This window comes from Rosa rugosa, chromosome 1 (genome assembly GCF_958449725.1).
Source record: "Rosa rugosa chromosome 1, drRosRugo1.1, whole genome shotgun sequence".
NCBI lineage: Eukaryota > Viridiplantae > Streptophyta > Magnoliopsida > Rosales > Rosaceae > Rosa > Rosa rugosa.
Genome location: NC_084820.1, coordinates 13306377 through 13331651, shown reverse-complemented (window position 1 = coordinate 13331651; position 25275 = coordinate 13306377). Strand labels below are relative to the sequence as shown.

At 41.3% G+C, this 25275-nt stretch overlaps 4 protein-coding genes across 4 annotated transcripts; 3 read left to right on the top strand and 1 right to left on the bottom strand.

The window, feature by feature from the left end:
• The first annotated feature begins 512 nt into the window (after window positions 1–512).
• On the top strand, window positions 513–2002 carry LOC133718782 (uncharacterized). The gene is made up of 2 exons (XM_062145664.1): window positions 513–794; window positions 1109–2002. Exons 1-2 carry the CDS (start codon window positions 783–785, stop codon window positions 2000–2002), a joined length of 906 nt encoding a protein of 301 aa, XP_062001648.1. The 5' UTR covers window positions 513–782.
• A 275-nt stretch (window positions 2003–2277) lies between these two features.
• LOC133746262 (uncharacterized) lies at window positions 2278–3613 on the bottom strand. The gene is made up of 2 exons (XM_062174470.1): window positions 3223–3613; window positions 2278–3119 (listed from the first exon to the last, which is right to left on the bottom strand). Exons 1-2 carry the CDS (start codon window positions 3611–3613, stop codon window positions 2278–2280), a joined length of 1233 nt encoding a protein of 410 aa, XP_062030454.1.
• Window positions 3614–12085: 8472 nt separating this feature from the next.
• LOC133746177 (uncharacterized) lies at window positions 12086–12931 on the top strand. Its single transcript, XM_062174371.1, has one exon. It carries the CDS (start codon window positions 12086–12088, stop codon window positions 12929–12931), a length of 846 nt encoding a protein of 281 aa, XP_062030355.1.
• A 9142-nt stretch (window positions 12932–22073) lies between these two features.
• On the top strand, window positions 22074–23911 carry LOC133727297 (anthocyanidin 3-O-glucosyltransferase 5-like). Its single transcript, XM_062154892.1, has 2 exons — window positions 22074–23181; window positions 23289–23911. The coding sequence occupies exons 1-2, from the start codon at window positions 22212–22214 to the stop codon at window positions 23765–23767; spliced, it is 1449 nt and encodes a 482-aa protein (XP_062010876.1). The 5' UTR covers window positions 22074–22211; the 3' UTR covers window positions 23768–23911.
• The last annotated feature ends 1364 nt before the right edge of the window (window positions 23912–25275 follow it).

Here is a 25275-nt window from a genome sequence, read left to right as displayed (position 1 = left end):
GGGGAGGAGGGTGACTGAGCCCGTGACCCAGGATGCCAGCCTGGCCCAAAAGGAAGCAGCTCGGGGAGACGCGCCGTGGGGGGGGGGGGAGTGAGCTTCAGTTTCTTGTCTCTAGCGGCGACAAAAGCAACAGGCGCGTTGCTTTCGTGTTTTTGTCGTTTTGTGACTGCAGCCGGCGACGTGGCTTGTAGCCGTTGGAGTCCATGTGCAGATTTGAATGCAACGGTCCACAGATCTGGACCGTTGCTTATGATTATGAAATGGATCTGACGGCTGGAGATTGCAGAGGTTAAAAAAAAAAAAAAATACCGTTAGATTACAACGGTAACAAAAAAAAAATTAAACCAAAATTTTCTATAAATACCTTACCTCCTATTTTACTTCTCACACCAAAAAAATCATCTTTCTTCCTCAAAATTTTTTGTTCCTTCTCCTCATAGCTTTCATACTCTACAATTTTTTGATTCCAATATGAGTGTACGAGGCAAACGATTGTCCAACCCGTAGGAGATCCAAGTATTGACGGGACACGTTGGCAGACTATTGAAGACATTCAATTGTGCAAGTCTTGGAGGGCTGTTAGCCAAGATCCGGCAATCGGTACAGATCGAAGAAAAGATGATCTATGGATAGAGGTACGCCAACACTATGCCGAACATTGGGATGGATATGTCCGAACATTGCAAGCTTTTCAAGGGAGGTGGAAAACCTTGAAAGTCGAACTTTATGCTTGGCATTGTGCGTTAAGGCAAGCGAAATTGTGGTACAAGAGTGGTGCGAATATGATTGATGAGGTATGAATTTGTAGTGTAACACGAATATTAGTTTTTATGATTCTTTTAGTGTATATTAAAATTTAATTAGTTGATACATCTTACTTTAAATTATTAGTTGAAATATTTTGTTGATAATTATACTTTAAATTATTAGTTGATATATTAAAATTTAGTTGATAATTATACTTCAAATTAGTACTTCATAATCATACTTTAGACTTCATTTTATTTAAATTATACATTATACTCACCTTATATTTAAATAGTTGATACATTGTACCTCGTTTATATTTGTACTAATAGATTTATACTTTTTTGTTTAAATTAAATAGGTACGTCAAGCACAAGATTTGTGGAGAGCTGCGATGACCAAATCGAAAGGAAAACAAAAAAAAGGTGATTTCATTAGTTTAGAATGTTACGAGATTGTTAAGGGGTTTCAACAATTTGATGACATTCCAAACCATTCCTTTTCGGCTGGAGGAACCTCCAGGGGAGGAACTGAACGGATGCACACACAACAATCCGTTCCTGATTCTCATGTCCAGTTGGACATAGATGCAGATGAGGTAAACGCCGATGCAACTCCCAATCCTTCGGTGAGGCCTCAAGGAAAGAAGGCTGCCAAAGAAGCTCTTCGGAAAGGAAAGAAAGCATCTAATGATTCCAGTCCTCTGACAGCCGCTGTGGAGACTATAGCAACCAACCAAACATCAATGCTGTCTGCCAAGGAGAAACGTGATGAGGAATATGCTCGACATCTCCGTGACCAACAACAACGAGATTATATACGCTTGCAATTGGATATTCAAGAGAGGGAATTCAAAAATCAAGAGAGGGAAGAGCGTATTATGGAGATGGACACAAGTAAGATGACGCCAACCAAAAAGAATTACTGGCAAAGAAAACAAAAAAAAATTGCGGAGAAAGAAGCTGAAGATGCAACCCGTGGATCTGGCTTCCCACAACCACCATTCACCGGTGGATATTATCCACAACCTCCTTTCCCCGGTGGCTATCCACAACCTCCTTTCCCCGGTGGCTATCCACAACCTCCTTTCCCCGGTGGGTATTATCCACAATCTCCTTTCCCCGGTGGCTTCCCACAACCACCATTCACCGGTGGTGTCCCTTCCCCACCTTTCTCTTCGGGTGAATCCACCAACCCCAACCATATGGATGACCCCACAAACACAAATTGGATTCCTAATGAAGATGAGGATTAGGAAAATTAGGGAGTTATATATTTTAAATAATTGTATTGTTATGATTCCAATGCTTGGTTTTTCACTTATGTAATATTAGATTGATGAAATGAAAATTTATTTGAATAATACCCTTACAAATGAAAAGCTAAATGAAACCACACAAACATAATTAAAAAATAAAAACGAAAGTAGAAACCACACAAACATAATTAAAAACATAAAAACTAAAGTAGACTTTGCCAAACATAATTAAAAACATAAAAACTAATAGAAAACACACACAAATAGCAGATCTAGATACTCCTATTGCCTTGAAATTCCCAAAAGTGTTGAATGAGGTCTTCCTGAAGGTTGGAGTGACTCTGCTCAGATCTAATTTGTTGGTAGCGGTCCATGAATCCGTTCATATGATGAGCATCTCTACCAACAGGATCAAAGTCTCTACCGGTTGGTCCCTCCCATACCTCAGCAATCCTGGGCCTCATATTGTTATCCTCCTCATCATCGGACTCCAACTCATCATCGCTGTCTTCAGGTCGTTCATTTTCGACAATCATGTTGTGTAATATAATACACGTCAACATAATGTATCGAAGGTCCTCTTTATGCCACCCACGAGCAGCTCCTCTAACAATGCCAAACCGTGACTGTAATATACCAAAACATCTCTCTACATCTTTCCTATACCCCTCTTGAGCCTTTGCAAACTCGATTTCCTTGGGGCGTGTATGATTTCGAACAGTTTTCAAGAAAGTCGCCCATCGAGGATAAATACCGTCTGCGAGATAGTACCCTAGATTGTGAGCTCTGTTGTTAACTTGGAATTGGATCAGAGGTGCTCTACCGGCGGTAAGCTCATCAAACAACGGAGACTTTGCCAAGACGTTCAGGTCGTTGCATGCCCCGGGCATTCCAAAGAATGCGTGCCAAATCCAGGTGTCGTAAGATGCGACTGCTTCCAGGATGATAGTGGGGATCTGTTTCCTACCACTATATTCTCCAGCCCAACCTGTCGGACAATTCTTCCATTGCCAATGCATACAGTCGATGCTCCCAATCATTCCTGGAAAACCTCTCCTCTCAGCTTTGGCAAGAAGTCGTCTGAGGTCGGCTGCAGTAGGAGCGCGGAGGTATTCTGCTGAGTAGATCAACAATTCCTCGTGTAAAGTGCTGAAGGGCTGCGACGGAGGTGGATTTCGCCATCCGACAATACTCAGCACATTGATCTGCCCCTACACCGTAAGCAAGCATTCGTAAGGCAGCTGTCATCTTCTGCTCCGGAAGCAGTCCGACTTTGCCGGTAGCATCTGACCTTTGAACAAAGTAACGATCATACTGGCAAAGGTCAGTAGATATACGCATGAAGAGATTGAGACTCATCCTGTAACGTGTTCGGAAATCCGGATCTTTGAACACTGGCCGGTCGACAAAGTAGTCGGCCAACATACCTTTGCCCCTTTCTTCTCTAAATCGTTCCTCATTTGGTGCACGACCCGGATGAGAACCGTGCCCTCGGTGTTGGTTTCCAGATTCTTCTGCGACTGCAGCCATGACAATGGCGTTGGTGGCCATCATCTCTTCATCATCTTCATCCTGAGACCGTCGAATTTGATCCCACAAATTGTTCATTGCAACGAGGGAAATTTAGGAAATATGTAATGCTAGAGATATGAAATGGTGAAGCTTTGTTAAGCTCGGATGGTGTGTGTATGTAGTGAAAACATCATGTCTATTTATTGAAATTTTTCACACATAAAAGTGTCGGTGGGTTATCACTCACTCATTTCAAAAAATTTGTCCTTGGTGTGCATGTGATGAAAGTGTCGGTGGATTTTTAAATTTTTTCACACTTTTCAAAAACTTGTCGGTGGACAAAATTGTCGGTGGAGTTAAAAAAAATTTCACACTTTTCAAAAACTTTGTCGGTGGTGTACATGATAAAAGTGTCGGTGGAGTTTTAAATATTTTCACACTTTTCAAAAACTTATTCGGTGGTGTATATGTGATAAAAGTGTCGGTGGAGTTATAAAAAAAAAAAAAAAAAAAAAAAGAGTGTCGGTGGACATATAATTTGTCTACCAATAAAATTTTCTTTGATTGCATTTTCAAATTGTTTATCAATACTATTTATTTACATCATACATTTCTCATTTTCCAAAAAAAAATTAATAAAATATTCGATGAACAGTAACTGACTGGTGACCCTGACCCAACGGGTGGAAGCAAAGATCCAGTGGCAGTGAATAGTTTCCTGCCCTGGTGACCTGGTGACCCAACGGGTGAACTTGCTCTAATACCCTATTAAGTTTTTTTTGTTTTTTTGGTTTATTTTTGAGACTATTTTACCCTCACCCCCTTGTTACTTAGAGAGAGAGAGAAAATGGAAGAGAGAGAAATCATAAGACACTTCGCCGGAGCTGGTTATCGGTCGCCGGATTCCGATCACTGACCGCCGCCCACCGGACTTTTCTGAAAACCTCACAGGAAAGGTTTATTGCCCCCAATACACCTCTATTGCCCCCCAATAGAGGAGCAATAGAAGTCTATTGCCCCATAATATAGGGATAATAGAGGTGTATTACCCCCCAATAGACGTCTATCGCTCCCCAATAGAACTTTCGGTCGCCGAAGTGGAAACTAATCTTCCTAAAATTAGATAAATAAAAGGGCTAAATACTGTTTAGTCCTTGAGTTTTCGACCAAAAAACACTTCAGTCCCTGGCCTTTTAATTTCACACGTTTAGTCCTTGTACTCCAAAATTTTGAACCAATAGGTCCTTTCCGTTACTCGCCGTCCAAAACCTCAGTTACTCTCCGTCAAAATGTCTATTATACCCTCAATTTTTTTTTTGTTTTTACATTTATTCTTCTTTGTTTTTTTTTTTTCACTTACTCGATAAGTTGGAATTCTCTCTCAAGTCTCAGCCCCTCAAATCTCTCTCCTCTCAGACCTCGCCGCCCCAAAATCGAGCGTGGAGCAGCTGTTTGGAGCTCCGATTCAAACCCGAAATTGAGGCCGAGAGACAAGATGATCCGACCTGGGTAAACATCTTCACCTTTGAAAATAACCGGAACATCCCCCTTCAACTCGGAGCCCTCACTGGCCCAAACAAACACCAAATTCAGTATCTCCCCACTCTCCTCGTCCCTATGAATCTACAAAATCACAATTTCACAATCCCAATTTTAAAATCAGATCAGAACAGAAAAATAAGCAGAGCGACTTCCAGATAAATAGGTTCAGACCCATCATTAAAACCAGGCTTTAAAAATCGAGGGTTCTCAGCAAAAGATGCAAAAACAGAATCTAAAAAACAAGAAAAAGAGAGGCTGATAACGTTTATGGAAGAGAAAACAGTGCTCTGAAAGCAAAGTTGGAGAAACCCATTTTCGATTTTGGTTGTTGGACTCAAGCAAAGCCTCAAAGAGATGAACAATAGTATGGAAGTGAAGACGACGGCGAGGATTCGACTGGTGGGCTTGGGGCTGTTTTCCGGTGGCGGCTGAGCGAAGACGACGACGGAGATTCGACCTGGGCTCTGTCTTTGGCCGAGATTTGGTTTTCGGTGAACTCTTTGGGGATGGCTTGGAAGGTGTGGTAGAGAGAAGATTGGGATTGGATAGAGGTGTGTGAGGCAGAGGGACGGTTTCGATCTGGGCGTAGTGGACAACAAGAAGAGAGAGGAGGAAGAAGAGGGCACGAGCTAAATGGCTTAGGAGCAGCGAGTAGGTGAAGGAGGAAAGAGATGAGGAAGAGGAAAGAGATAAACAGAGAAAAATAATAATAATAATAAATAAATATATATATATTAAAAAAAATGAAGTGAGGGTAGAATAGACATTTTAGCAGGGAAATGATTGCCACGTTAATTACTTAACTGAGGTTTTGGACGGAGAGTAACGGAAATGACCTATTGGTCCGAAATTTTGAAGTACAAGGACTAAACGTGTGAAATTAGAAGGCCAGAGACTGAAGTGTTTTTGGTCAAAAGCTCAAGGACTAAACAGTATTCAGCCATAAATAAAACTTTGATTAGAGAAAAAAAAAACGAGGAGATTACATCAATTCAAAACGTCTATTGCCCCCCAATAGAACTTTTTTTTCTTCATTTTTCTTTCTTTCTGGGTCTTCTCCCCCATTTTACCCAAAAAAAAAAAAAAGAATTTGATATGGGCACCCAAGCGTCCAACATACCCAATAACAACCGCATATGATTTACCGATCAAACTAACATACATGCACACCTCCATTATTATGATTAAAAAAATGAGATTAATCATGGAATCATAACTACCACCTTACCAAAGAAGAAGCAAGCAATAAACAGTTGACGCCACGTGATTTAACAAGCATGAAAAAGTTGAATATAATATATATATATATATATATATATATATATATATATGTTTTTTTGAAGAATGACCGGTGCGGCTGCCCTTAAGCCTTTATTAATGAAACAGAAGGATACATGGGGGGAGGGGGGGGGGGGGACATGGTTCCTTAACCCCAACTTACAATTAACGTTATGAGAATATCCCACAATAATAGGAAGAACCTCTACAAAAATAATGTATCATAATATGCACCCAATAGCAATGGTTGCACCTCTGGCAACTGCATTTGCTTGATGGTGACAGACCGGCAGGATCACTCTCACGAAGAGGATCATTAGTTAACAAATAAAAACAGCTGTCTCACTATGTTGTCAATCGGAACTAAGACCGATGGCACTCTGTTTCATTCTGTCACTATGAGGTGGCATCCAGTCAACAACGACACGCCTCCTCACTAGACCAGACAAGGCACACCTAACGTGCAAGCCGGGACAAAGCCCACCTAATTCTACCGGGGAATGGCATAAATTTATTTGAAAAACAAACCTACTAGGACTGAAAATAGCAACAATACTTATAATACCTAATAAAAGATCACGAGCCCACCAGGAAAAGCCCATCAACAGAGCAGAGGCCCACGACTTAACTTCCCTTGCATCCTCCCTCGCGTGCTGTCGGACGCGTACCACCATCAGTGTCGGGAAACTCTGCCAGCGATCCACGGCTCGCACCAGTAGCCAGACCACGCCAGCGTTGGAACCGGCCGCCACCAAACCACAGAAACGTCGAGCCAAGTCCGGCAGAAGAAGCCACCGTGGGTAGAAGCCCAGCAACAGTGGCCAGATCTTCGTCACCCGAAAATACCAGTCTGATCAGGAGTGCAACCAGAGTCGCCCTTGCCCTCCACGAGGCTTCCACGACAGGGACCACAGGAGGATCCAATCGTCAAAAGCCCGAGTCAGCGGTTGTAGCTTGCCCCACATAATACCAGAAGTCCTCCATCGTTCCTCACCTTCCCAGCCTCTACCCTGCCTCGGACTGTCACCGGTGGACTCAGACTCCAGGACTACCCGTCCGACGACGATGTCTCGAAGACGTGCCGCCAGACGGAACATTTGAACAGAACGGTTTACTCTCTTCGAAAACGAAACTTCCTTTCCTACAAGTGCGGAGCTTTTGTTGTAACTTCAAGTTTTCAATATATATTATATATTTATGGATAATGATCGTCCTAACTTGAGCAATACTTGGGGGAGACGCCATCGCTATGAGTGGGAGTGTGGGACTTGTAGTTTTGGTGCTCGCCGGCTTTCCACTGTGCCCTCTGTTTTTCAGAGAAGGGCAAACCAAAGACGCCGTCGCTAGGAGATTGTCTTTAATGCCGTGATTCACGACGAGAAAAAAGCCATGCTTTTCGCAGGCTTCTCCGACAAGCCTCGACTTTCATTGCGGCATCGGGGTTGCCGGAGAGGAAGGACTGTTTGAATTTCTTGATGGCAATGGCCGGAGAGAGTTGGTGCATGACCCAAAATCATCGTCGTCGACCACCGGGAGATGCTTGCGACCCCTCCCGCCTTGGAACTCGTCGTCTCCGCCGGCTTCGACATCGCCTACCACCAAGCGATACTTTCTGCAGTTCTTGGTTGTTCAGATCTAATGGAAATCTAGATTGGGGGGTGAAATGCAGAGAGATTGAGGTATGAGGGAATTAACAATGGCAGAGAGAGAGAGAGAGAGAGAGAGAGAGAGAAGATCGGAGAATGGAGGTTGAGAGAGTGAGAGACAGAGAGTGGGGCACATGTAATTAACTAATTAAGTCAAGGGTAAAATTGTTATTTTATTTTAAATTGGGTAAGTAGGAATAAAAATTTGTTACTGGGGTAAGTGAGATAATTTTAGTCAATTTTTGTGCTTTGAGTCAAGAACCCTATCACAAATAATGTTTTCGGCGCATTAGACCCTAATCAATGTGGTTTCATTCGTCCCTTGTCCTCATATTGGGCCTCAAGCTTGGTGAATGCCTCATATTAACATTAAGGTGAAAAAAATTGTTTTTTTGAGAAGAAGGTGAAAAAAATAGTTGAAAAGGAAAGTGAAAATATGGGATACAGGTTTAAAAATATAACAAGTATGATTTCTTTCCCTTGTAAAAAAGACTCTGTAGGAGACCGAGAAAACAGGAGAGAAAACTAGGTTTTGGAAAGAGTGAAGGAGCGGTTGCTACTCGTCCGGCGGCGCCTCCTCGTCGATCGTGGCTTACCGCCTCAGCGACGACTGGCAGGTGTTGCCGGACGGGAGATGGGGGTCTCGGGACTTTCGATTTTGTCTTCTTTGCGTTGGTCGGGGCTTTGCATCCTTTTTCTCTACTCTCAGGCAGAGGCGCAGGCGGGGAGGGGGATTTCGACGGCGGCGCAGGCTTGGAGCAAGGGGCCAGAGGCCAGATCGTGGCGGCGGCATGCCATGGATCGTATGGCGCTGATCCCTGTTCAGAGGTTGGTCGATCGGCGATGTTTGCAGTGGTGGGTTCGGGCTCCCGAGCGGATGGACACAAATGGGTGGAGCGATTTCGTTCCCAGGTGGAAGGGCACAGTGTTTCCAGATCTGGTTCTCGGTGGTTGGGATTGGAGTGGATTTGTTTCCAGATCTGAATCCGGCCGACGACAGGCAGTTGGATCCGTGTGGCTTGCGGTATTGCTTGGGTATCTCTGGGGTGGTGAGCTCGAAGGGCAAGATTTGTGGTGGTGGTCTGCCGGCGGGCAAATTGGAAAAAGGGAAGTTGTTTGTCATAGCTTTGGTCTGGTTCGTAAAGGGTTGGTCAATCATGGTAGTTTCTTTCAGTTTTTTATTAGGGCTTTAGTTTCAGGTTTTTGGTTAGGTCAAATAAATCGTCCCTACTCATTTGAGCTAGGGTTTGGAGGTTTTGGTCGTGTTGTGGAGCCATCAATATGGTGTTACTCCTGGGAACAATGTGTTACAATTTCGATGCTGTTTGGTTATCAACGGAAAGGTGGATTTCCCTTGCACGTGGTCTGGCGGTTTATGGACACGGTGTGGAAGAGGGTGGAGTGGTTTGTCTGGATGTTGGTGACGAGGTCGTATCGTGACACTCGGGATTGGTTATCGTTCTTTGTAGCCTGGGGTGATAGGCGGAAAAATTGGTTAGGGGTTGGACCCTTTCGGTTCATGGATGTTACTATTAGTGACGGACCCATAACTATGGATCTTGGTAGGAATATGTGTCGTGGTGTTGATACCACAACCGGTTATTCCAATGCTTTGTAATTTTTTTGGTTATTAATGGATTATTTCTTTTCTCAAAAAAAAAATATAACAAGTATGGACAAATGAAGAAGACATGGTTCAGACAGAGTCCAAAATGGCATCAATAAGTTCTCTTTCAGTCCTACAAGGAAGAATTAAGGGTCAAACAACCTATTAGGTAAATATAATATAATCCAAAAGATAAAACTGTAACTATTGGTAATTAAGATAGCCTCATGATATGCTTACTTAAAATTCTGTGTATGCCAGAAAAAGACCCGACCTTGTCTAAAGCAGCTATCCATTGCTACACCTTCTCTGGTTCGTGTCTGCCAGAGCTTTCATGCTTAGCGAAAGCATCTTTAAAGGGCGTCTTCTGATATCTCACATCAGTAGGATTGACATTATAAAAAAGTGGAAGAATTCTGTTGTTGTCTTCCATGCATTGACAAATCTTTGTAAGTTCCTCCATCACCAAGTAGAAAATGCTTAGTTTGGTGAGAGAATGACAATTGCAAACCTTGATTCTTCAGTTGCTGTGAGGAGACTGGGAGCAATAACATCCCCTACTCTCAGATCCGGATCATCCATGAATGTTCTAATTCCTCTCTTGTTCTGCAATCCATCGTATATTTCGGATGTGATACTCCTGCGAGTGTTAGGACCCCTGAAACTCAAAAACACATCATACTTCCACTGATGAGCTGATGATGATGCAGAGGCTGTTTTAGAGCTTGATGCCATTGAAAACGACCGAAAGAGAAAACAAAGGCAAGAAGCGAACGATAGGAACGAAAACAGAAACTGAAAAGAACCCAACAAGAAAGATGGAGGTGATGAACAGAATCGTTGTGCCTTGAAGAACACATCAGAATCCTCTAAATGATTCCAGCCTTGGAGGCCAAGTCTACTTGATGCCTAAGCTTAGTCTCTGTAAAGAAAGTGTACGCGGTCTTGTTTGGTAGTGGAAATGAAATATTTTTCTAGATGGTATACTTGTTTGGTAGTGGACATATTTTTCTACACGGTATACTTGTTTGGTAGTGGACAACATATTTTTCTACATGGTATACATATTTTTCTACATGGTATACTTGTTTGGTAGTGGACAACATATTTTTCTACATGGTATACTTGTTTGGTAGTGGACATATTTTTCTAGACATATTTTTTCTACACGGTAGTGGACATATTTTCTACACGGTATACTTGTTTGGTAGTGGACATATTTTTCTACACAGTATACTTGTTTGGTAGTGACTATGGTTAGCTTTGGCTAATCAGATTTTTTCTTTCTTTCCAAGTGGACGTATTTTTCACTTTCGACTAAAATATAGTATGTTATAGATAGTGGAATCCAAACATTGATCCAGATTTTATCAAAGTGAATGCATAAACCCTAGTTAGTAATATTCGGGAGGGGAGTTAAACGTCAAAAATACGTACGTGAATAATTCTATAAGTTTTAGTGAAAAATACTTAGAAAAATTCGGTTATAAACCCTAGTTAGAAAAATTCGATACGTACGTGTTTAAAACGAAATGTAATAAAAAATACGTATGTAAAAATATGGATTGATATTTGTCATTTCTAGTACTTATACGTAGTTATATGACTTCTTAAACATAAATTTTGAAGAAAAATCAAGGTGAATCAAAGCTTTTCTCAAATATTATCACTTGGATATACAAAACTTCAACAAATCTAAGTTATTTAATAAATAATATTATTAATTGTATAATTTTTTAATTATAAAAGTTTAAAATTCAAAATTAATCTTAAACTTGATTTTTTTAATTGAAAAAAATAAAACAATATATATATATTTTTTTAAAGTTTGGTTTTTTTTTTTTTTTTTTTTTTTCAATTGAAAAATTCGGGAATAATACGTATTCGCGAATAATTCGGCTGACTTAAAAAAAAGGCTAATTTTTTCAAATCTTTGAGAATGATTCGGAAAACGGGTGTTTTTTTTAAAAAAATTCGTTAATTCGCGAATTAACTAACTAGGGCATAAACCAAGGACTTTAATTATATAGAGAACTCTAAAAACCTTAAGTGCTGCCCTAAACGACCACCGCATCGGTCACTATGTTGCAAGGTAATATCTTTGTATGGAATTGTCGAGGGGTAGTAAATACCGAGACGCAAAGAGCTTTGATTGATTTGGTTCAAGCTAAGCGACCATTCCTCATCTTCTTGGCCGAAACCCTAGCTACACAACAATTGATTGACTCCATTACAAATCGCCTGTGTTTTGCTGATAATATTTGTGTCCAAAAGGGGCCAAACTCCCAGGGGCTTGCAATGATGTGGAGTCATGAACTCCATGTTTATCTGAGTACAAAATCTCCGCATCATATTGATGTCGAAGTCAGAGAGAATGATACAGATGAGGTCTGGCGATTTACATGTCTGTATGGCTATGCTGCAAGGGAAGATTGACATAGAACATGGTCCCTGATTGATGCCCTAGCTGCTGAAATGTGTGCCCTACCCTGGCTAATGGCGGGGGATTTCAATGAGCTCATGGTCAGGGTTGATAAGTCAGGTGGTACTCCTCGTGCTTTTGCCCCAATGGCTCTTTTTCGACAAACTATGGAGGCAGCAAGTCTTAGTGACATGGGATTCTATGGCTGCCATTTTACATGGTTTAACAAATTCACAAAGGAGCGTTTAGATCGGAGCTTCATGTCTGCATCTTGGAAGGCTATATTCCCATTAAGCAGAACAATCACGCTGCCCCCCTATGATTCTGACCATAACCACCTATTGATTGAAGCTAGGGCTGAGAGAGATCCTATACATAGGCATCCTCGTACGTTTCACTTTGAGGAGATATGGCATGGAAACTCACAGTGTTTGAATATTATTCAAAAAAATTGGTCCACCCCACTTACTGGAAACATGATGAAACAGTTAGGGTCCAATATACACTCTACCGGCCAGCAACTTTTGCAATGGCATGCTACAGATTTCCAACGACAAAAACTTGAGCTTCGTGAGGTTCAAAGCAAATTGTTGGATATCATGAGGCAACCATATTCAGTCGAACAATACGAGGAACAACGAAGGCTACATGTTAAGCAGAGTCAATTGCTCTCTCAAGAAGAAAAGTATTGGAGACAAAGATCACGGGCTATATGGTTAAAGGATGGGGATAGGAATTCGGCATACTTTCACCGTAAAGCCTCTAACAGAAAGAGCAGGAATACCATCAGGGGTTTAATGAATAATGATGGGGTGTGGACTACTGATCCGCAAGAGATAAAGCAGCTTCTCCTCAACTTTTATAATATGACTTTCACATCTGAGGGTGTAAATGAGTCTGCCATTTCTAAAGTCTTCTGAGCTACACCTATGAAGGTCACTTCGACCATGAATGAGGACCTAAATGCTCCATACTCGGATGAAGAAATCAAAGCTGCCTTATTCCAAATGCATCCATCTAAAAGCCCGGGTTTGGATGGTATGTCTCCCTTCTTCTTCCAAAAATATTGGCATATAGTTGGCCTCGATGTTTGTATTGCTATACGTAATTTCCTGCAGTTTGGAGAGATTTGGGAGGAATCCAATTTCACATATATATGCTTAATTGCGAAAATCAAGAACCCTACTGTGGCTTCACATTTTCGCCCTATAGCATTGTGCAATGTCATCTACAGAATCAGTTCAAAGGTCATTGCAAACCGACTGAAGAAATGGCTTCCTGACATCATCTCTCTACTCCAAAGTGCCTATGTACCTGGCAGACTAATCTCAGACAATACACTTGTTGCAACTGAAGCAGCTCATTTTATGCACAAGCTCAAACCTAAGAAGAATGGTTTTTCTCTCTCAAGTTGGATATTAGTAAGGCCTATGACCGACTAGAATGGCCTTTTCTGCATGCTATGTTGGTGAAACTGGGTTTTTCAGCTCAATGGATCTCTATGGTTATGAGTTGTGTGACTTCTGTTAGCTATGCCATTCTTGTGCAGGGTGAGCCATCCGAGACTATCTACCCTACTAGGGGTATCAGACAGGGAGACCCTCTCTCTCCCTACTTGTTTATCTTATGTGCTGAAGGCTTATCATCCTTAATATCTCAGGCTGTTGAATCAGGAGTTATAAAGGGCCTTAAGATGTGTCTGCAAGCCCCAACATTGCACCATCTTTTCTTTGCTGATAATAGTCTCTTATTTGGGGCAGCTACTTTGGAGGAATGTCACACTGTTAGACAAATTTTGAATACTTATGAGAGAGCTTCTGGTCAGAAAGTAAATTTCCAGAAGAGTAGTGTTGTTTTTAGCAGGAATGTGCCAGCACATACTCAAGCTCAACTTGCTGCGGTTTTAGAAGTCAAGTGTGAAAAGGAGCATGACAGGTACTTGGGTCTCCCATCGCGAGTTGGAAAATCTAAAACTCAAATTTTCCAGTACATTAAAGAAAAATTGTCAAAGAAGCTCATCAATTGGAAAGTCAAGATACTCAGTTGTGCAGGAAAGGAGATCCTGATAAAAATTGTTGCTCAAACTATGCCTCTATATGCAATGAATTGTTATTTGTTGCCAAAGGGTTTCTGTGATGATATTCATAAGTTGTGTGCTTCTTTCTTTTGGGGAGATACAGATGACAAAAAGAAGATTCATTAGAGAAGCTGGGAACGTTTATGTCTGACAAAGCATGAAGGAGGTATGAGTTTTAAGAATATATATGCTTATATATAACCTAGCTATGTTGGCCAAGCAAGGGTGGAGACTTGTTACAAATCCATCTTCACTCATTGCCAGATTGTACAAAGCCAAGTACTTTCCAAATTGTGATTTTTGGCATGCAGAGTTGGGTGACGCTCCATCGTTTTCTTGGAGAAGCATTCTTGCAGGCAGACCTATACTTAGGGCTGGTATTAAATGGCAGATTGGTGATGGTACAAAAGTTAACATTTGGAGTGACCAATGGATACCGAACTGCTCACAATTCCTTGTTCACAGACCTCCCAACACAACGGTAGAGCTTGTCTCTGATTTCATTGATGCGTCAACTAGGTAATGGATTCCTGCCATTATTTATGATATCTTTCAGCCATCAGTTGCGGCCAAGGTTCTTAGTATCCCATTGGGACGACATAGTACATGTGACAAGTATTATTGGCATCCAAATAGGAAGGGCTGGTATACAGTGAAAAGTGCCTACTGGATAGCTAGGACACATGTCCTAGATAATGCACTGACCTCGTCATCTCAAGGTGATCCATTCCAAGCGCTGTGGAAAAAGCTCTGGAAGGCACAAGTACTAGGCAAAGTTCATATACGTGTATGGAGAGCGTGCTGCAATCTCCTACCCACCCGGGAAAGGCTTACTACAAAAGGGTATTAGGGTGAGCTTTCCTGCCCGGTATGCCACTATGTAGTGGAAGACTCATGAGCTCATCTCTTCTGTAAGTGTCCTATAGCTACTTCACTACTGTCCCAAGCTCCCTTTCATCTGCAGGAGACGTTGCTTCCTAATCTCAACTTTCAAGAATGGATGTTGGAGCAAGCTCTACATCTCAAAATGGAGGGGTTTGAAAAACTTCTAATGATTATATGGGGGCTATGGAAGAACAGGAACACTAAACTATGGGAGAACAAATCTAGCTCTGCCTCAGAAATCTTCTTCAGTTGTATTACCTGGTTAGAAGAATTTCAGCGAGCTAGAGCTAAGGAGGATGTACCCTCCACACGGGTAAACAAGGTTTGGAACCCAAAAAGTACTGCTAATCTCACTTTAAATGTAGATGGAGCTTTTCTTCCCCAACTAACTAAAAGTGGTTTGGGGGGAGTTCTCTGGAACGCTCGAGGTGAATTCTAGGCTGCATACCAAATTGCAGTTCATTTTGTCCGCTCGGCTATGCATGCTGAACTCCTGGCTATCAAAGCAGGCCAACAACTCATTAGTTTGTATAACTACCAGTCGGTGTGTATCACTTCTGATTGTTTGTTGGCTGTCCGGCCAAGACATTAACAGCAGTTCTACCAATCTTTCAGAGTATGGTACCTTGATTGAGGAAATCCAGTTCATGATACGACATCTGCAGCAAGTCCAGCTATCTTATACCCCTCGCACTTGTAATAAAATAGCTAATAGATTAGCTAGTTTAGCTTTTGAATCTGAACAGACTTTATGCTGGCTTCAGACCACTCCGGATTGCATCCGAGACATTGTACTAAAGGAGATTCCTCCTCCTTAGTCTATAGAATCCCAGTCTTTTTATCTCAGAAAAAAGAAGACATGGTTTTCTCTTCTTTTTTGTTTTGTTTTGTTTTCCACATTTTAGTCAGTTAGTGTAATTTAAATAGTCGCAAAACCTAAATTTTCTAGTCTCAAGTATCTCTTCAAAATTTCACCGTCAGATCTCGTTTTACATCAGATTAGAATTGCTCTGGTTTCACATCCGATCCACACCATGCTTTAATACCAGCACCATTCTCTAAGATAACTGCACCAACCTTGAATATTATTAATAATGCTAACGTACAGCTAATAATCTGAAAAAGAATATTGGTTCACAGAAACCTTTGGAAAGTAAATGAACGTTTTAACTCAACATTAATGGAATAGTCAGATCGGGCCACTGACTGCTCCTAAATGTTGGTGAACACTTATGGCATGTTTACTTACTTGGAATGGAAAATAATCATGAATCGGAGACAACTTAAATGGGAGAAGAAAGGAATCGGTATTGATTCCGGAGGAGTTGATTCCTAAACCCATCTCCCCCCTTCGTAATCAAATTCCTGAGTATTCAGGAATCGATTCCTTATAAGGAGGTGGGACCTACACTCATTCCGATTTTTTCATGTGTTAGTAAACGCATGAATAGTTTTACCTGGAATCATTCTGATTCCTTTATATGTTTATATGTTAGTAAACGTAGGAATAGTTTTACCCCGTAATCATTCTCTCCCATTCCAAGTAAGTAAACGTGCCATTAATATATAAAAAGAAAAAAGAATGACTAATTCGTTATCCATGCCGACAGTCGATAATTCTAAACAAAGCTTAACAAATATCACTGTATTTGGATGGACAAAAATTCCAAATGTATAGAACTGGAAACCCTATTTCGATCACTAACCTTATACAAAAGTATAAAGCAGAATGATTCATTTGGCAAAAGCAAAACAAAATACAAACAAGAGTTTTACACTGGTTTTAATTAATAGCTTGCATATCACTGGTTTTAATTTGGCATGTTGTCTTCTTCTTGTAATTCTCTTCTCCAATTCCTTCATATTAAGGCTGTCAATTCCGACACGACCTGATAAGACGACTTGAAACCCGCACAAAATAAAGTGGGTCAGCCATGAGTCAACCCGCCATGACCCATTTAATAAATGGGTCGGCCACGGGTCAACCCGCCAACACGAAGTGAACCCGTATAACCCGATTATGCTATACTTCATCCTGAAATTTTAGACGTTGGGAGTATTTGATCATAGAATTAGACAATTTGAAATATTTTGCTTTATAATTATTGGATTTAATTATTTATGAATTATATATAATTATTTATATTCTTCGTCTTGTGGAGTTTTTAGTGAATTTAATCAATTTATGCATTTTTCAGTTAAATGGGTTGCATTGTTAACCTTTAAATGAGTCATTTTGTCAAACACGACACAACCTATTTATTAAATGGGTTAAGTGAGTTGGAAATGGGTAACCCATTTAATAAATAGGTTGGGTTTGAGTTTAAATTTTTGACATGATTATTAAATGGGTTGAGTTTGGGTTTGTATCTTGCGACACGACAAATACTTTGACCCGACACGACCCATTGACAACCTTACTGAAGTAGTGATATGTTCCAATAGCATAGCTTATTCTTTTGGTCTCACTTGCCATTCAAAGACTCGTTGATTTCTTCTTATGAGATTAATTTATTTATTAATACCCCTATCAAATCCTCTTTACTTGATTGTTACGCCTCTAATTCTTCCGCCTTATTAAACAAATTATATTAATTTACCTAATACATATCATATACTATATACTTTTTTTTTTTTTTTTTTTTTTTTTTGGCCTAAACCCTAAACATGTGCCAATATACATAAAACCCTAAGGCACCGCCTCCAACCTGTGCGCTGCCACCCAAAACGCCGTCATTTGCCGGCGACAAAAGTACCAAGCAATGCATCAAGGCTGCATCCTTGTCTGGAATTGCAGAGGTATCGTAAACAATGAAACCCAGCGAGCTCTTGTGGATATCGTACTTGCCAAGAAACCCACCCTAATCTTTCTTTCTGAAACCCTTGCACAGAAGACTACCATTGACTCATTAACGCATAGACTGGGATTCAAGGGGAGTTTCTGTGTGCCTCATGAAGAAGAATCGCAGGGACTTGCCATCTTATGGAGTGAGGATACTCATGTCGATGTGCGTAGCCATTCTCCAAACCACATTGATACTGCTATTGGTAAACCTGGTACCGATTTATGGCGATTTACAGGTCTCTATGGGGTCGCTAACAGAGGTGGACGGGATCATACATGGCAATTAATCAAAACCCTAGCTGCACAAAGATGTCCCTTGCCATGGTTGATGGCTGGAGATTTTAACGAGGTGATGTCACGCAAAGACAAGTCAGGCGGACCTCCTCGAGTTCTGGCAGCAATGACTAAGTTCAGAAGAACGATGACGGCCTGTGGTCTCATTGACATGGGTTTTGTAGGCGGCAGATTCACATGGTCCAATAGACATACGAAAGAAAGGTTAGATCGCGGCTTTCAAACAATCCAATGGCGCAACAAATTTCCATATAGTAGGGTTATCACTCTGAGTCCTTCAGATTCGGATCATTGTCCATTGCTTATTGAAGCCTATAGAGAAAAGCAACTCCGCAGGAAAGTCAAGAAACTGTTTCGTTTTGAAGAGTGTTGGTTTGGCAGGGAAGACTGTGTGAACATTATTAAGCAAGAATGGGCAGTGCCTACTACTGGAAATGCGTTACAGCAACTAGGAAGCAAGACAAAGGCTCTTGGTGACAAATTAATGACCTGGCACCGTACTGAGTACAACAAACACCACACTGAGATGGGGCAAATTCAGGAGAAGCTAAATGACCTCATGAGACAACCTCATTCTCCGCAACTTTATGAAGAACAAAGACAGCTCCATGCTCGTTTTAGTCAGTTACTCACCATCCAGGAAACGTATTGGAGGCAAAGATCTCGTGCCTTATGGTTGAAAGAAGGTGACAGAAACACTGCCTACTTCCACAGAAAGGCAAGTAATAGAAAATCTCGAAACACTATTAAGGGTCTTTTGGATGAACATGGGGTTTGGCAGACTGAACCAAGTGAAGTGCAAAGGCTTTTAATGCTTTATTTTCAGAATATTTTCTCAGCGGAACAGGTTGATGAAGAGGCTATTGAGGCAGTAATTGACTCTACTCCATGCAAAGTGACACAACAGATGAATGAGGCTTTACTACTCCCATACACAGATGAAGAAATTAAGGCAGCCCTTTTCCAGATGCACCCGTCAAAGAGCCCGGGGCCAGATGGGATGTCCCCATTTTTCTACCAAAAGTATTGGCATATTGTCAGTCAGGATGTGTGTGTAGCAGTTAGAGGCTTGCTTGAAAAAGGCGAAATGTGGCTCCAGTCAAACTACACATATCTGTGCTTAATACCAAAACTTCAAGACCCGAAAGAGGCCATGCACTTTCGGCCTATAGCTCTCTGCAATGTTATTTGCAGAATCAGTTCTAAAGTTGTGGCAAATCGACTTAAGGTGTGGCTTCCTGAGATAGTATCTCCTTTGCAAAGTGCTTATGTTCCAGGTAGATTGATTTCGGACAACACTTTAGTGGCAACTGAAGCAGCACACTTCATGCACAAACTGAGACACCAGGAATCAGGTTTCTTCTCTCTAAAACTTGATATAAGTAAAGCCTATGATAGACTTGATTGGACCTTTATTCATGCTATGCTGACGAAACTAGGTGTTGCATCCCAATGGGTACAAATCATTATGAAGTGTGTAACATCCGTGGGCTATTCTATTTTGCTTCATGGGGAACCTTCTCCTCTGATTACCCCTACTCGGGGCATTAGACAGGGAGATCCACTATCACCCTATCTATTCATTTTATGTAGTGAAGGCTTGTCAGCTTTAATCTCAAAGGCAGTGCATCAACATAATATTCAGGGTCTTACCATGTGCCCTCAAGCTCCCACATTGCACCATCTTTTCTTTGCAGATGACAGTTTACTCTTTGGCTCAGCTACAAATGAGGAGTGCTTGCAATACAGAAAAATTTTGAATACTTATGAGAAGGCCTCTGGTCAGAAAGTAAATTTCCAGAAGAGTAGTGTTGTCTTCAGTAATAATGTAAATGTTGACAGACAAAGAGAAATGGCTGCTCTACTAGAAGTCAAGTGTGTCACAGAGCATGATAGATACCTGGGTTTACCTATGAGAGTAGGGAAATCCAAGACTGCTATTTTTGAATACATCAAGGAGAAGCTCACTAAGAAACTTGTGAGTTAGAAAGCGAAAATTCTAAGTGCAGCAGGTAAGGAGATCCTCATAAAAGCAATTGCGCAAACCATGCCCTTATATGCCATGAACTGTTACTTGTTACCTAAAAGCCTTTGTGATGATATCCATCAACTGTGTGCCTCATTCTTTTGGGGAGATACCGATGAGAAAAAGAAAATCCATTGGAGAAGCTGGGAAAAGCTCTGTTTGACCAAGCCTGAAGGTGGCATGGGTTTTAAAAATATATATGCCTATAATCTTGCTATGCTTGCTAAACAGGGATGGAGATTGGTGTCCAACCCACACTCATTGATTGCCAAGCTGTTTAAAGCCTGGTACCACCCCAATAGCTCTTTTTGGGAAGCAGAACTTGGAGACTCTCCATCTTTCTCTTGGAAAAGCATCCTTAATGGAAGGCCAGTCTTAAAAGCGGGAGTACAATGGAGCATTGGTAATGGTTCTCAAGTCAACATCTGGAAAGATAAGTGGATCCCAAACTGCCAACAATTCCTTGTTCATAAACCACCGGATTGTGTTTTTGAACTTGTGTCTGATTTAATTGACTCCAGCACAAGACAATGGATACCCGCTGCCATATATGCCATCTTCCCACCTGTAATTGCTCAACAGGTACTATGTATTCCTCTTAGTAGTAGACATATGGAAGATAAATTGTGTTGGAGCCCGGAAAAGAAGGGTTTCTACTCTGTCAAAACCGCTTATTGGATTGCCAGAACCAAAGTGCTAGAAAATGTGCTTGCTTCCACTTCCCAGGGTAATCCTTTTCAGGAGTTATGGAAAAGGATTTGGCGTGCAAAGGTGCCAGGCAAAGTTAAAATATGCATATGGAGGGCTTGCTCAAATCTGTTACCAACTCGGGCAACCCTAAGCACTAAAGGGTATACTGGTGACCTACACTGTCTCTTATGTCCACATCCATATGAAGACGCTGCACACATCTTCTGTAAGTGCCCCATTGCCATTTCCATTTTAGCTGCACCACCTTTTAACTTGGACAGAAGTCTGTTGCCTAGCATAGATTTCAAGGAATGGATGCTTGATCATGCCTTGCATCTTAAGAATGAAGTTTTTGCTAAGCTCCTGATGGTACTTCATGCCATATGGAAGAACAGAAATGACATGTTTTGGCGTAATACTAGCCAACCTGCAAGTAATTTGGTGTTTAGCTCTCTTGCATGGCTCGCAGAGTTTGCTAAAGGAAATTTAACAGAAAACTCAAAGCAACCAAAGAGTAGGCCTATCTGGAAACCGGCGGCTCGAGGTCAATGGAAACTTAATGTTGATGGAAGCTTCGTACCCCAAATACCTCATGGAGGTGTTGGTGGCATACTGAGAGATGATACAGGGAAGTTCAAAGCTGCTTTCGCATTCCCTATTCAATCAGTTGCCTCAGCAAAGCAGGTCGAACTTTGTGCCATCATGAAAGGCCTTGAAATGGTGAAGGCCCTACAGATTAGTAATGTGGTGATTGAAACGGACTGCCTCGAAGCTGTCTCTGATATTGCAGATAGACACTGCACTCATATTAATGCAGAAGGTCTCATTGATGATATTCGAGGTAACCTTGCCCTGCTGTCCAATGTCATTGTGCAGCATGCCCCCAGATTGTGTAACCAAGTAGCTCACCGTCTAGCCAATGTTGCCTATGAGGCCAGTATGGGTGAATCATGGTTTGATCATCCTCCAGACTATATTCTGGAAGTACTAGAGCATGATTGTAAGAAGCTGGGGTCAGACTGCCCTCCACATTAACTTTATATCTATATATGCTTTATTTCAAAAAAAAAAAATACTATTGTGCTTCACAATATGATCATTTAAATAAAGAAGAACACAATGATTTAATTAGATGGTGAGTGCCACCAAATATATTCTTGTAGATCATCATGACACGAATTTAAACCTAGCTGATTACCATTTCAGGGATTTTGTTATCAGAACATGCATTGACAAAGAGCTAAGTTACGTGCAGTTTTATATCCTGCCAGATAATATTATTTAGGCAAGTTCTAGAATAACGGGAATTTAAGTAGTTCGCGTATTTATAAGTGCTATATAACTGAGCTCAACTACAAGTCTAAGACACACTTGTTGAGCACGATGAGTAGTTCAAACTCAAAGCTACATGCAGCGATACTCAGCAGTCCAGGATTGGGCCACATCATTCCGGTCCTCGAGCTCGGAAAACGTCTCGTCGCCGCCGACCAAAACATCGCCGTAACAATTTTCGCCATGTCTCCCACGTCACAAGCCGAATCCCAAACCATCAAAGCAGCCTCTACCCCGAAACTCAACGTCGTAGAGCTCCCTCCGGTCGACATCTCTGGCCTCGTCGACCCAAAAGCCGCCGTAGTCACGTGCCTTTCCGTCATGATGAGAGAGGTACGACCTGCGTTCCGGTCGGCTCTGCGCGACATGGCTTCTCCTCCTACCATGCTCATCGTGGACCTCTTCAGCACCGAATCGTTGCCTATCGGCGACGAGCTAGGGATTCCCAAGTACGTTTATGTTGCTTCCAATGCATGGTGTCTCGCTCTCATGATGTACTCTCCAACCCTAGACAAGGAAGTGGAAGGAGAATACGTGGACCGAACCGAACCGCTCAAACTTCCTGGTTGTAGGGCACTTCGGCCTGAAGACGTGGTTGACCCGATGCTGGACCGGACCAATCAGCAATATTCTGAATACATACGATTTTGTGCTGAGATTCCACTCGGTGATGGGATTTTGCTGAATATTTGGGAGGAGTTGCAGCCTACAACACTAGCTGCGTTTAGAGATGAAAAACTATTGGGTGGAGTGACTAAAATGGTGCCTGTTTATCCAATTGGACCGTTAACTAGATCGGTCCAATCGGGTTGTCCGAGGGTTAATGAGGACTTGTTTGATTGGCTTGACAAACAACCCAGTGAGTCGGTGATATTTGTGTCTTTAGGGAGTGGAGGAACACTGTCTTATGACCAAATGACAGAGATGGCTTGGGGTTTGGAGTTGAGCCAACAACGATTCATCTGGGTTGTACGGCCACCCACAACAAAATCAGATGCTGCCTTTTTCACTTCAGGAAATGGTACATTTCATTATTAGCATTTTTTCTTGTAGTAGTTTTTACATACATCGATCTATCTGCTTTGAGGCATCTTTAATCATATTAAATTATTAATGCCTTTGCTTCAGGTGATTGTGACCTATCAACTTTTATGCCTGAAGGGTTTATGACCCGGACTCGCGGTGTGGGTTTGGTTGTGCCTCTTTGGGCCCCCCAAGCGGACATCTTGAGCCATCCGTCGGTCGGAGGGTTTTTCTCGCATTGTGGGTGGAATTCAACGCTAGAGAGTGTGACAAATGGGGTCCCAATGATTGCTTGGCCACTCTACGCGGAACAGAGGATGAATGCCACGTTGTTGACTGAGGAGCTTGGGGTGGCGGTCCGGTCAGAGGTGCCACCGTGGAAGAAAGTGGTTGGTAGGGAGGAGATAGAGAGGATGGTGAGGAAGATCATGGTGGAGAAAGATGGGTTTGAAATAAGAGGTAGGGTGAAAGAGCTAAAACAAAGTGGAGAAAAGGCTTTGAGGGAAGGTGGTTCGTCGTACAATGCCCTGTTTCAGGTGGTAAATAAAGCAATGCAAGATCTGAAGAAAATGATGGCTCAATGATAATGCAAATGAAAATATAAAACCGATGTGTGTGATGAAATAAAGCTCGTGCCACTATACAGCCTCATGACTTGTATGTATTTGTGAACTATGCTCTTTGTCAATCACATATATATGTTGCTTGTACTAGTTCGTGGTTCTGAATTACTCGTTCAAAGTAATGCTTGATTTCATTTATTTTCCCTAAAAAAGTGGCCTAGTGTGTAGTAAATAACAACAACAAAGAATTGTACTAAATAAATAAATAACAACAGAGAAACAAATTACATATGTGATACACTATTTAGGACCGCGCTTTACTGCGAGTGTGTTATCTACCTAAATTTTATGAATGATATGGCTGAGCTTAATAAAATAGTAATTACAAACACTTGATCGAAGAATAAAAATATTTCTATCTATAACTTTTAACTCTTTAAATTTTTTTTTGGACCCTTTGTTTGAACTTTTATACAGGACCATGATCTTTTTATAGCCTTGGTCTTGCTCGTCTTGTGCCAACGAAACGCCCTGTGCACGCAGCCAAGTCATGCTCTTTGTCAATCTTGCGACGCTTCCGCTAACCAGTAGAATATGCAAAGCGTGTACACTAATTTTTTTAATTTTTTTTAGAAGCTGCACAGGAAACTTCATCCATGACTTTCTTCAATATATTATAAATAGCCATTAGCCAATAAATTGTTTCTTAAAGTGTTATCTGGTCCCCATTATTTACATGCAAAATGACACCAATTTTCTAAACAATGACATAATGGTTGAGGATGACTTGAACTGATTCATAGTTTCACATCCAGTCTGATTTAAGCAACTCAATCTCCAAGATCCAATAGGAAATACATACTTCTATAAAAGTCAGCCTTACCAATCACAAACTGATTAAGCTGATCTCAGTGCAAAACCAGGTAAAAGGATCCTAATATTAGCTTTATGAAATAAAAATAAGAAGCACACTGTATACAACTATTCATCCTCATATACAAAAGAGGAAGGACAGTTCCAGGCAGTCATTTAATTAATCCAGTCGTCTAATTTTTCAATATCTGCCACGCTTGAACAGACTTCATGAATAGTAAAGCTACAAAATAATCAGCCCACTGAAGCTCCCCATTCTAGATGAAGAATAAAATGGAATTCTTCTAAGCGTTGCAGTCACCAATCCCACATAGAAGCCCAGAATCTCATTCCTTCCCAAAAAATCGTCATTTTCTCATGGGTTTTTTACTTCAACAGTGTCTGAACTCTTCGAGGACTTTTAAAAGAGAAAAATTCAGTCACCGTCCCCAAACTATGTTGCCAATGCCAATTTGATACCCGAACTCTCAAAAGTACCAATGTGATACCCAAACACGTATTTTGACATCAAGGTGTTGACAGCCCTATTTTTGCACATTACGGATTTGATGAATTAGCTCACCATTACATATATTAGCTATTCGAATGTCAATCCGATTCTTTTGAGTCGATTCATCTAAATACACTTTCTATCCATAAACACGTATTTTTAAAGT

Bases quoted from the DNA above. Each gene is read 5' to 3' on its own strand.
- LOC133746262 (XM_062174470.1), bottom strand. From the start codon at position 3,613: ATGAACAATTTGTGGGATCAAATTCGACGGTCTCAGGATGAAGATGAT. The intron at 3,120-3,222 runs GTGTAGGGGCAG...TCTACTCAGCAG, and splicing joins CTTACGAATGCTTGCTTACG to AATACCTCCGCGCTCCTACT.
- LOC133746177 (XM_062174371.1), top strand. From the start codon at position 12,086: ATGGCGGGGGATTTCAATGAGCTCATGGTCAGGGTTGATAAGTCAGGT.
- LOC133727297 (XM_062154892.1), top strand. From the start codon at position 22,212: ATGAGTAGTTCAAACTCAAAGCTACATGCAGCGATACTCAGCAGTCCA. The intron at 23,182-23,288 runs GTACATTTCATT...CCTTTGCTTCAG, and splicing joins CTTTTTCACTTCAGGAAATG to GTGATTGTGACCTATCAACT.